This window comes from Pteropus alecto, unplaced genomic scaffold (genome assembly GCF_000325575.1).
Source record: "Pteropus alecto unplaced genomic scaffold, ASM32557v1 scaffold11, whole genome shotgun sequence".
Classification (NCBI taxonomy): domain Eukaryota; kingdom Metazoa; phylum Chordata; class Mammalia; order Chiroptera; family Pteropodidae; genus Pteropus; species Pteropus alecto.
The window spans coordinates 12,918,841-12,931,440 of record NW_006431956.1 but is presented as its reverse complement, the minus strand read 5'-3'; the positions used below and the strand labels follow the sequence as shown (position 1 = coordinate 12,931,440).

General features: G+C 36.2%; 1 protein-coding gene across 1 annotated transcript in view; it reads right to left on the bottom strand.

Moving 5' to 3' along the window:
- The window catches only part of ARMC3 (armadillo repeat containing 3), a 73,622-nt gene extending 61,414 nt beyond the window's left edge, over positions 1–12,208 (bottom strand). Inside the window, exons 1-2 of the mRNA XM_025043479.1 lie at positions 12,032–12,208; positions 8,895–8,943 (exon numbers count right to left, since the gene is read on the bottom strand). Of these exons, the coding sequence (XP_024899247.1) occupies positions 8,895–8,943; positions 12,032–12,054 (72 nt within the window). The 5' untranslated portion in view covers positions 12,055–12,208. The remainder of the gene's footprint in view (positions 1–8,894; positions 8,944–12,031) is intronic.
- Positions 12,209–12,600: the final 392 nt, after the last annotated feature.

Below are 12,600 nucleotides of genomic sequence, written 5' to 3'. Positions count from 1 at the left end.
GCCTAGTTATTACTCATTTTTTATAGTAATGAGTATTTAACATGTGTATTTAATAGGCTACAGATAAGTAGTAGACGTTCCAAATTACCAAAAAGAAAGGTTAACAAAGGAATGTTGTTCAATTCAGGAAAAAGAAAGATAATACCAAAAAAAAAAAAAGATAATACAAAAAAAAAAATACAACATGATAATAAAGCAAAGAGAAACCAAAAACTTAACATGATAGGAATAAATATAGTAATGATCAAATAAACATCAATAGGGTAAATAAACCTCAATCTATAGGATTGTCAGATTGGGCTAAAAAGCAAAATCTACTGTTTTTTGTATATTGATATTTCTTCTACTTTGAATTTGAATTCAGATCTCTCTGACCAAGATATAAAATATTTCTATCACCCCAGAATATTTCCTCACCCTCCTTTCCCAAAAAACCTCCCAGAAAGATAACTGTTACTGACTTTTAAAATATTCACTTAGTTTTTCCTATTCTTGAACTTCATGTAAATAAAATCATATAACGCACTTCCTCTCACATCTGCTTCTTTAGCTCAGCGCAATGTCTTTGAGATTCATTCACATTTTTTTGTGTTATTAAGTCATACTTTTTATGGCTATATAGTATTCCAATGTAGGGCTATACCATTTTGGGTTCTTTCAGTTCGAGGCTATCATGAGTAAAGTTGCAATGAATATTCTTATTTATGTCTTTTTGTGGATGTATTGCTTTGGTTTTCTTGGGTATATACCTAGGAATGGAACTGATGAGACATAGAGTAGACATATATTTACCTTTCACAGTTACCGTTGTACAGTTTTCTAAAGTACTTTTATTAATTTAGATTCCCACTAGCTATGAATAAGAGTTCCAGGTGCTCCACATCCTCACCAACACTTCATATTAACAGTATTTTAAACTTGCCTTTCCACAGAAAAATTAAACTTTATACTTTTAAATCCATCTGCTTTATTCATAGTTGTCATAGTGAGAGAAACATCCTACTGTTGTTACCTATTATTACTATATCCTATCTGGAAGCAGAAATGTTCTTATTACTTTTTAAAGGTCTTTTCTGTCTCTTCTACTAATCTAAATCTAGCAACCATCTACCATTTAGCTTTGTCTTGCGCTATTATATTTAATATCCCAACAATTTTTCTTGGCCTACTTACTTTGCTACTTTCTTTAACATCACAATGTTCAGACTTTAAGGGTTTCTTAGTAGCCAACCAGGAAGTGGCAAAAGATACAGATTCATTGTTCAGCTACTCCCACAGCAGCTATTTTTCAATTTCATTGGGATTCCCAGTCTATTTACTCCCTCTACTTTCACTTCATCAGCTTTTTCATTTCTTAACTCCTTATCCTGCTTAGCTTTTTATGATCTGTTGTTTTAATAACACTCCTGCCAAACCCTAAACCTCCTTGTCCCTCTGTCATTTCGCCAAATCAATTTTAGAAAACCCAAATCATAATGAACTTGCCTTTGCTTTCTTTGCATTTGCACCCAAGCATTCTTGGAGAACATTAAATGACACAGAAAATTAGTATCACTATAAATGCATGATCAACAATTTCAGAAGGGCCTCACTGCATATCAAGCCCACTACATTTCTCTTGTAAATCTGATTCCCCTCTCTTGCCTCAAAAATTATTTCAAACCTTTCTACAATTCTTGAACTCTCAACACTCTTCCTCCTTGCCCTTTTCTCCTCCCCACCCCAGCAAAATTCTCCAAGAAAATAAAGTTATCAGATGGAAACTCCAACTTCCAACTTCTAGGTCCAAATTTATCTATATCTTCACATTTTCTTCTACTATGTTAGAGAAAATGTTTCTCCTGTTATCTCAGCCCAATACCTAATGTATGCTTTGAACCTTTAACTCATTCACCTTAATCTACTCATTCATCCAATAAACATTTATTCAACCCCTAATGAATCCCAGACACTAAGACGAGCACACGAAACAAAACAATCAAGTTCCCTGTTCTCAGAACTTACACATTCTCAGTTATCTCATCAACTCAATTATCCCATCCTCCCTATCAATAGAATTAGTCCCATTTCTTCATTTAAATCCACTTTACAGGGGGCCAATTTAGATTCAATACAATGTACCTGTACGTTTGATGAGTTTTGAGAAATGTATACCTCCATATAACCAACTACCCCAAACAGTATGTGCAACTATCCTTAACGGTATCCTTTATGCATGGTTTCTTTCATTTGGCAGAAAGTTTAAGAGATTCATCCATATTGTTCAGTGTACCAGTAGTCATTCCTTTTTACTGCTGAGTAGTAGCTCATTGTATGAAAGCATCACAATTTGTTTGAATTATGATGCATTGTATGAATCTATACATTCAACTGTTGATGAACCTTTGAGCTTTTTCAGTTTGGGACCATTATAAATAAAGCTGCAATGAACATAATTTTATATGTCTTCATGTAGACTCATGTTTTCATCTTTCTTGAGTAAATACCTGGGAGTAGAATTTCTGCCTTTTCTGGCAAGTGTATGTTAACTTTACATGAAAATACAATTTTTTTTCCAAAGTAGTCTTGCCAGTTTGCATTTACACCAGCACAGTACCTGAATCCAACATACTGTATCTCTTCACTTATTTAGGTCTTCCTTCTTTATCTCAGCAATGTTTTATAGTTTTTAATATACATTTATTCTGTTAAACTTAAATCTGAATATTTCATTGTTTTTGATGCTATGGCAAAGGATATCTTGTTTTTTTTTCTTAATACATTTTAAACCAGCGTTATTAGGTGAACAACATTTAGTAACATTTTTCCTCTTAAAAATGATTTTTTTATTATTGTGATTCATACATCTTTTTCTCTGGTAATATTCTTTGTCCTGTAAGATACTTTGTCTGGTATTAACACAGGCACTCCAACTTTCTTATGATTAGTGTTTTCATGGTATATCTTTTTCCATATTTTTACTTTTAACCTATCTATATCTTTATATTTAAAGATTTGTTGTAGACAGCTTACTGTTGGGTCTTGTTTTTTTGTTTAGTTAGACAATCTCTCATTCTTAATTATAATATTAGATAATTTACCTGTAATGTAGCTATTGATATAGTTGGGTTTTAATTGACCACCTATTTGTTTTCATTTTGCCCCATTTGTTCCCTGTTCCTTTTTACCTGTCTTCTTTTGGATAATTGAATTTTTTTTTTACTAACCAATTTTATCTACTCTATTGGCTTATCACTGATGTTTCTCCTAGTTATAAGTCACATTTTCCTTTGCATATATAATAATTTTTGATTGGATACTGGAAATTGTGAAAAAAGGTTTGCCGAGTGTCTGAATTCTTGGAGGAGGGGTCTTCTCTTGAAGGATGTTGAATTTTTTATTCTAGGTAGTTGCCTTACTTATGGATCAGCTTGATTTAAGCCTGTTTTAAAATTTTATTAGGGCAGGTTTAGGAAAGCCTTTGCTCTAGGGCTAGGTTGGCCATCCTGCTACCAAGGCATGACCTTTCTAGAGACTCTGCTTAATGTCCCAGGTGTTCAATAGGTCTCTCCACTCTTCTGATCAAAATTAGAATGTCTCCTAGACCTCTGTGAGCTCTAAAAATTATTCAGCTTATAGCTCCCTAATAGTTACTCATGCTTGTTCTTTGTCATATGGAGTTTCACCTTGTGTAGCTTAGAATTCAAAAAACCAAGGGGACTTTAAACCAGGTTTCTGGAGCTATTTCTCTGTGTGGGTCCCTCCTGTCTGGTACTCTGCCCTGAAAATTCCAGCCATCGTAGTAGCCTCCCTGAACTCTGATTTCTCAAAATTCTCTTATTTTAAAACAAAAACAAACTTTCTCTAGATATTAATCATCCTCCAAGTGTCACACTATTTCTCCTTCCCTTTTACAGTCAAAAATCTTATGAATTATTTACTTTTCTTCATTATCTCACTTTACTTCATGCTGAATATCTCCAATCTTTCACTCTTATCAATTTACTAAAATAGTTCTCATAAAGGCCATCATCAGTGACCACCATGTCACCAACCACTTCTTGATAGTTTTATTTCATCTTTAGACAATTAAAATAATACTTGAAACTATAGAAGCTTATAGCTTATTTAATAATAATCAGGTCTCCATCTTCCTGGATACATTTTCTGTTGTTTTTTGTTCAGGGTAGTTTGGGTGTTAAAAATCTTTCTCACAGCTATATTCTTCTGAATTTCTCTATAATAGCACTTAACACCCTGTACGTACTGTTTCTTTGTTTTACACGTCTACTTCAGTGTGTGATACCATCATTCACTCAGTTGCTCAGGCCGAAAACCTTGAAACATTTCAATTCCTCTCCTTCTCACACCCCACATACAGTCCATCGGCAAACTCTTTCAATCTTCAACACGTGTCCTCACTCTGGCCACTTCCGGCCTTCTCCATAGTTGCTGCCTGGCCTAGTCTCCAAATAAGTCATCCAGTTTTCACTCTTCTTTCACACCGTGGATAAACAATCTTACTTATTTTTCTGTTTTAAATATAAACCACAGGTTGCAACTCCTCTACTTTTAACCTTCCAATTGTTCCCTTTTTTGCACATTAGAAAAAATATCTACCTTCCCAACATAGCCTAAAAGGCACTATATGATCACCACCATCCCATCTCCTTTGTGACTCACCTCCTATTCCTTGATTACTAATCTTGTCATATCAACCTTTTTGCATCCCTTAATATACTGAATAAAGCCTTAGTTATTTTTCCCTAGCCGGGGTGCTCTCACTCAGATATTTTCATGGCAGACTCTTTCATTCCATTTAAGTCTTTTTAAAATCTGACCCCACTGGGAAGGGTTGCCCTGATTTAGACCCTATTTAAAGCAACCCCATCACTCTCCATCCTGGCATCCTACTTTATTTTTCTATATTGATCTTATCATTACCTGACTTATATTATTGTTTGTTAATGGACTGTTTCCCCCACTAGAATGGAAGCTGCCTTGAGGCCTGCACTTTGTTTTGTTTCTCATGTATATACCCAGGATGTAAAATAATACTCAATATTTGCCTAATAAATGGATGCATTTCTTCAGGCAAAATACTATGTTATTTCTCTATCTCCATTACCTAGAAAAAACCTGGGGCATCGAAATTCAATAAATACCTATAGGGGAATGTATTAAAGGACTCTGCAAACTTCTCTTTTATGTTTATGGCCTAAAGTGCCTTAACTGTGTACTGTCTTGATGACAGGAGAGAAGGTTCTAAACCAGAGGTGCACAGAGCCATCAGTGGGCGCCAGGCGTCAGTGGGCACACTGAAATGTATGCAAAACTTTCGGTGTGCACTTCTATGGAGAGAGAGTCCACAGTTAGCATCCCACCCTCACCAGACCGTCGACGCCCCGTCGAACCCTTAAGGATCACAGGCCTGGATTACCTTTTTTACTTAAGACACATCCCCCAGCATTCCGGCTGGTTACCTTCTCCACCAACCCCCATTCAGAAGAGATTTCTTTTCCATTTTAGCACTTTCACGTAGGAGACCTCTGACATTTCGATATTTTTAAAACCGATTTTATAAGCATGTGAATAAATATACTATGTTGAAACATGGATAATGACTATAATTCTCAAAGCAGTAGAGTACATGAAAATATATTTAAACAAAAACTATAGTAAGTATCTTTTCATCCTTGGACGGTTTAGGAAACACAATATTTCACCATATCTTCTGGTCATTGTTAATAAAAACAACGATATGGAGGCTAAGAAGCTGAAAGGGAAGATTGAGACTGTGAGAGTTACAATCTAAAGAGCTGTCAGAGGAGGAGAAATACCCGTTTGGCAGCGAGTGGAGAAACTTGGCACGATATTTGTTTCTCCTACAGAGCCTATAGCATTATAGTAATTTTTTATTTAAAAAGGCGCTGAGAATAAAATGATAGCTATAGCAGAACGCCACACAACTAAATAAATAATACTGTGCTGTAATTACATATCCCATCTGCTTTCCCGTGAGGAACTCACAGTCAGTCACCAGCAAGCTGGTTGTGAAATTATAATTTCATGCTCTGCGCAAAATAAATGATGAACCAAAATTATTTACAAAAAGAATGAAAGAAAAGGGAAGCATTTTGGGTAAGCTTTGAATTTTAAGCTCAGTCAATTAGAGAAGCCATAGATTCATAGTGTTACTTTTATATATCTGTGAAGGAAGTAAGGCTTCTAGGATAGGGCTATCTAATAGAACTTTAATGATGAAAATGCTAACTGCGTTCTCCAATCTGGCGGTCACAAGCAACATGTGACATTTGAGTAATTGAAGTGTAATGTGACTGAGGGACTGAATTTTTTATTTTGTAATTGTTCATTTTAATTAACATAATTTAAATTATTATAAATTTAAATTTAAATAACCACACACAGCTAGTGGCTACTGGATTAGCACAAGTCTAAAAGAACACAGAATTACAAAGTCGAACTTAGTGAAAGTAGACAAACATGACAGGTAAGTGATTTTTATGATGCCGGTAAGTGCAAATAAAAGTCTTTTGATATCTATTGGAAGGTGTTGCCCACTGATCACAAAGAACAATTACACAGAAAAAGAGAGATAAACAGAAAGAAGTAGACTACACCACTCTAGTATGAACTTTTAGTAGAGAATATATAGATATCAGTTAAAATCTTCTAAAAAGTATAAAGGTTAAAATGAAAACAGCTAGTTTGTTTGGCTTCTAGTTGGCTTTATAACCCGAATCAAGGTAACAAACACTCAGAACAAGGTGAGCAAGTTGATTAATTATTTATACAGGTTTATATATGTGTATTATTTAAGAATTTATACTATACTTTTTTTATTAATTCAAGTTTTGTTTATCCATGATGAATGAGAAAGATGGGAAAGCAAGTCCCCGTGATGCTTCATTTCTAGAAGAAAGTCTATGGCAGTTTTGGCACTGTCTGACAAAGAGTTAAAGGTTGAGCTCTGAGGTCAACCAAGAGGATTCAGGAAAAACAAGCCCCAGGAGATATCCCAGTCTTCCAAAGAATGGAGTTTGGTTGCTCAGGCGAGGGAGCTTGTTCTACTACTATCTGCTGCTCTGATTCAGTACTCACTCACTAAGCTTAGTGCCCCGTATGCGCTTAATTAGGGAAGGAAAGAGCTGACCCATTAATATATATGTTCAGCTAACTTGATACTTAATCACTGAGATTCCGGAGCCAAGTCATAGTCCTTTGTGAGTTTAGATACTGTGAATTTATCCACCGATGCTCAATCACCTCTGAAATATTAAGAGAAATAAATCACCGTGCATGTAAGCTCGAAGACCTGACCACAAATCATGACGGTCACATATCAGGCCTCCAGGAACTTCGATAGCTTGCTGGTCTTCCACAGCTGGTCACCTGCCTTCTTTGACAGTTCATACAAAATTCTACAGTTTTGTAGAATGATGAACGGCACCCTCGACTATGTCATTGATAACAGCATTTACTAAGTTCTTATGCAGTTCTAAGCCTCTCATATTTATCAAACCTCGCCTCACCTCTATGAGTGGATATAAAGTAGGTATCCTGTGAAGTGCATATCATTATATTCTCTCTGGGGTATACAGAGGTTAGAAAATTTGCCCCAGATCATGGATGGTGGATGATGGCATGAGGATTCAGATTCTGGCAGTACAATTCTATATCCTTAGTTAAATATCTTGCCTTATACTAAATATTGCCTAGTAAGGTCATTTCTGTTAGTAATTCTTTTACGCAATCGTTCCACAGAAAGTTTGCCTTGTATTAGAGCATCACAAACAACCTTTCAGCCAGACACGGAAATAATTTGGGAAGGCAGAATATAGTTATGTTGGTCATTCAAGCCATATCTTCCTTCTCACATTTATGCATCTTCTTAGCTAGTGTTCCCTTTTATGAGAAGGAATGGAGATTGAGGCTCTCCCAAGGATTAGGATACAGGGGACAATACCAGCAAGATATTATAAAATTACAGAAAGTGTATTAGACAAATATGTCTAACACTATGTTTAATAGTTCCTTAATTCTAATTTTAATGAGAAAGTGTCATCAAGTACTGTGTTCATGAGTTCACTTTATAGTAATAAGATGTCAGCAATGCTCTTTTGCAGGAAGAGCAGCTTCCCACACTAAGCTCCGTTTTCTTCAAACTACAAAATCTTATGCGTTTACTGCACTCATTTTTTTCCCCTTACATTTTATTTGGAAAAAAAAAAACAAAAAAAAACACCAAGCAGCTTTCGAAATATGTTTCTAAACGGAAAATTGTCCAAGGTCATTTTTTCTTTTATATATAATCTTCCAGTCATTTGAAATTTTAAAGAGAAGATAAAACCATGCTCTTAAAAGAGAGAGTGACAGGATTTTGTGCTGCAAGGAATGCGTTACTTAAGCATTTGGAATGGAAAATGATGATGAACACAGACTTCTCTCTCCACAGAACTGGAAAATACAGAACTCCTGATGTCCAAAGGGTCATCTTCAGACAACCTTATACACGCATCTAATAACTATAGCAAACCTTCCAATAAATTTTGAAAATTCACTCGGGTAATTAACATTAATGAGAGATTGGCAAATGTAAAGTATTTAAAAGAAGAAACCAAAACTATTTATTCATTAACTAGGCTTATAAACATGCCATCCACATACTGGAAAAGCTAATAATCACTCTCTAATTGTGCTAATTATGTAATGACAATGTTGTAAATGTTTGTTTATATGATGTTAGATTTCTCTGACTAATCTTATCATTAGTCAGACTTTGGACTTCTGCCACTGTGTACTCATGTATATACTGGTACATGCCAAATTGTTTGAACAATTTATTTTTAAAACTGGTTGTTAATGTGCTACTAATTCTCAAATCAGAAACTTACCACATCCTTAGGAGGGGGTTCTGCTTCCTTCTTTATCTTTTTACCCATCCTGGAAAAGATGTAATAAATGATTAGAGTGTCATTTGTACATTACATATGAACAAATTTCTCATTTACCTATGTTCTTGTGAGATTTATTTCCTCTTTTAATTTTACCTAAAAAAGACTATGCAATACATATAGAAATTATCGCATATGTACAAATATGTTACCTACATCCCTCTTTCAAATTCCGCAATTTTAAAGGAACTTATGGATAAGATTGTTGAGCATTAGTCCTGTTTGGAAAAGAGACTATATTAGTGACTTAACTTTGCTTACATAATTTACCATGCTGATAGCTCACTTATGTAGGGCTTGGGAGACTAAATCCAAGTTAATTTTGAGATCTGTAAGAATGTTTTGCCAAAAAGGGAGGGCAAAAATGGAGGGCTTTCTTGCATTGAACAGTGTTTGGTACATAGTAGGCACTGGGTATTTATAAAAATAATTAACTGTTTTTTCTGGAAGTAATGATTTTGTGAATTGTAGCCAAGATCTATAAACCCCAATGAACATTTGTGTCATTTTCCCAGATAACAAAGTTTTTTCTAACATAATCTATACCTCAATAAAAAGTCATCGAGAATCTGAAGAAATGAGGAAATTAGGGTTATTCCTTGCAAGACCCTTTTCTACATGCCCTCATATGTCCATGCCTGTACAGAAAAAGAGTCAAAATAAGAGTATACGTTGATACACCTCAGAAGAATAAATCCACCTGGCTACCAAAAACTTTCCAAGATGCTGGTGACTGTTAGAATAACCCTAGAAATCTTTCGAGTTTTCTCCTAAGAGAGTTTGTGGGGTTATGTTTGGCATTAGGCAATCTCAGATGGTATAGTCTAGTCTCAAGGAAATTACTACAGTCTCGAGAGAAATCCTGGGAAGTAGAAAATCCTTGGAAAGAATCTACAATGTCAGGGTTAGTTCAGATGACTTGTCAAGAAAGAAAAGCAGCTCCTGGTATTAGAGATACTGACTAGAATTTATCACATATGTTAAAAACCACATGTTCATAGAAACACATAGAGACTTCTGAAAGACATCTATTCCTAGTCCTTAACTTCAGGTCACATATCTTTCAATATCTTTAATGGCCTGGGTAGCTTACTCTGTGATGCACTACTTCACACTATATCCAATATATTAAAATGTTAAAATGTACCCACATCCTCCATTATCTATGATTTTCACCATAAAAGGTTTTAAAATTTTGCATTTGAAATCACTCAGTGGTTTGAGCACCTGGAAATTCTTGCAAAATGAGAAAGTTATTTTCAAATGTAATGAAATTTTAACGTTTATGAAAAACAATTTAACATTAATTTTTTTCATTCTTTTCATATTTTAGAACCTGCGTGTGTGTGTGTGTGTGTGTGTGTGTGTGTGTGTGTGTATGTGTGTGTGTATTTAATCTCAAACATCTTTCATAGGTGCCTGAAAAGCACGCAGGCCCTAGTTTTTGTGCCTGTAACACTTCAGTCAGCCAGAAACTATGTGGACAAATGAAAATCTATCCTATGATTAATCTCTGGAAAAAAAAGATTTCATAGCTCTTTATAATTAGTTCTGTAATATAGCAGTCTTAGATTTATGAAAGAATTATTTATGAATATTTGAGAAACAAATTATACCTGCCTAAAGTTGCTTTATGTCATCTAATTTTCACTCAGGAACTTATTTTTCCTATTTCGGGAGAGCGGTTTTGAGTAATTGCATACTGAAGAGTACAGAAGCTGGAAGGATCTAAACATACAGGGTTACAGTGATGAAGCTGGTCCTAGGAAGCATTCTGAAGTAGGAAATGTTTAGTTTGTGTTTTTATTACCATATTGGGTATAACTATTAATGGAAAAAAAAGTACACAGCTGATAAAAGCCAGGGATATGAGCTTCTGAGATGACCCTAAGGTTTAAAAAAAAAAAACTTCGTAAGCTCAACATTTCACTTATAATCAACAGGATACAATTAAATTACCTTACATTATTTTATTCTTTGAAGATTTGTTTTCCTTTAAAGCTGCAGAGATATTGAATTAAGAAAATAAATCTCTTCGACTTTTTGAAACAAACAAATCTGCTTTCTTTGACTATTTTACCACCTATTGATTTATTTAATTGTGCTAAAATATACCATAAAATTTACCGTTTTAACCATTTTTAATTGTACAGTTCTGTGTCTACTGCCCACTTATAAAGGTAATACGTTTCATTATAGAGAATTTGTGAAACCAAAGAGGGCACGTGGAATAAAATAAAAATTAGTGGGAAACAAGCTCCAGAAGAGAACACTATTTGATATAGTTTCTTTTTCATGTGTCTTCTGTAGTGATTTTACCATCTTACCTGGATTTCTATCCCCTATTCTCAATTTCACTTCCTGGTACCATTTTCCTACTAAATTCTTAAATTAATGAACAAGTTTTGAAATCCCAGTCTCCATTTATTGCTCTAATCATTTCCACTGGATCAGCACATTATGTCATTCAAAATAATATTTTAAAAATCCACTATGTACCTAGCCATTCTCCTATTGGTGAGCATTTGTTTCCAATTTTCTAGTATTATGGACAAGGCAGCAATGAATTCCAGACATAAATGAATGAATCCTTAGACATAAAAGTTTCATCCACATTCTCAATTGTTTCTTTAGGATAAATCTCTAGCAGCAAAATAACTGGGTGAAAGGTATGAACCTCATTGCATTGGGTATGCAAACAATTCGGTTTTATATTTGCATCTTCTTGATTATTGAAGAAGAGCCACATTTTTTTCCCCACGAGTTTACTGATCATTCGTATTTCTCCTTTGTGAACTTACAGCCTAGGCGATCTTAAATATTTTCTACTGGGGAGATTTATTTTGAGAAAACTTAAAGGGGAGGAGAAGGGCTAGATCAAGTCGGGACCCACATCTTGAGTCATGTAACTAAATCTAAAACCCTCAGATCTCTTTTCGCGGCCTCATCTGTAAAATGGGAGGTGGCCACGGGATGCTTATGAAACCCACGCCAACCCGGGTCTAACACTGCGGGTGTAGGACAGGGACCGACAACCCACCACAAAGTAGTCCCTCTGTTGCCCCAGGTGTCCCCACCTGCGTGGCACCTTCTCCGTCATCAAGTTTTGATGGGACCTCTGCCCCGGGCCTTTCCGAACTGCGAGGGTAGGGGTGCAGCAGTCCGCCTGCCTTTACCTGCCGGGAAATCCCGCCGAGCAGCGGCTCCTCAGACCTGGCGAACGGCACCCGCCGCTGCCTGCTGGAGCCTTCTAGTCCCGCGTTGTCCCTGGTTGCTAGGCGACACAGGGCCGCGCCTGCGCGCGCCGCGGGAACGCGCGCCTCCGCCCGGAAGCTCGCGCTCGGCTGTCTCAGGCGCCCATTGTCCAGCCTGAGGAACGGTGGGTACCTGAAAAGCCACGTGTGTCCTCAGTGTCTCGAGTCCCGTGCTTTGAGGCAGGATAGACACTGGAATCGTCCTCTTTCTAGTTGTTGAGGGCCAGTCCTGGTGGAAACTGGAAAGTAGGAGGTAGTGCAGCCTCAGATTCTGGCCAGAGGACTGGCTGTGGGTTTACGTGCCCTGAGATGCTGTTGCAGCTTCCCAGCGAAAGGCCTCTGTCAGAGTCTGTGCAGATGACTTCCAGATGAAAGGATGTCCGCTCTTTCCC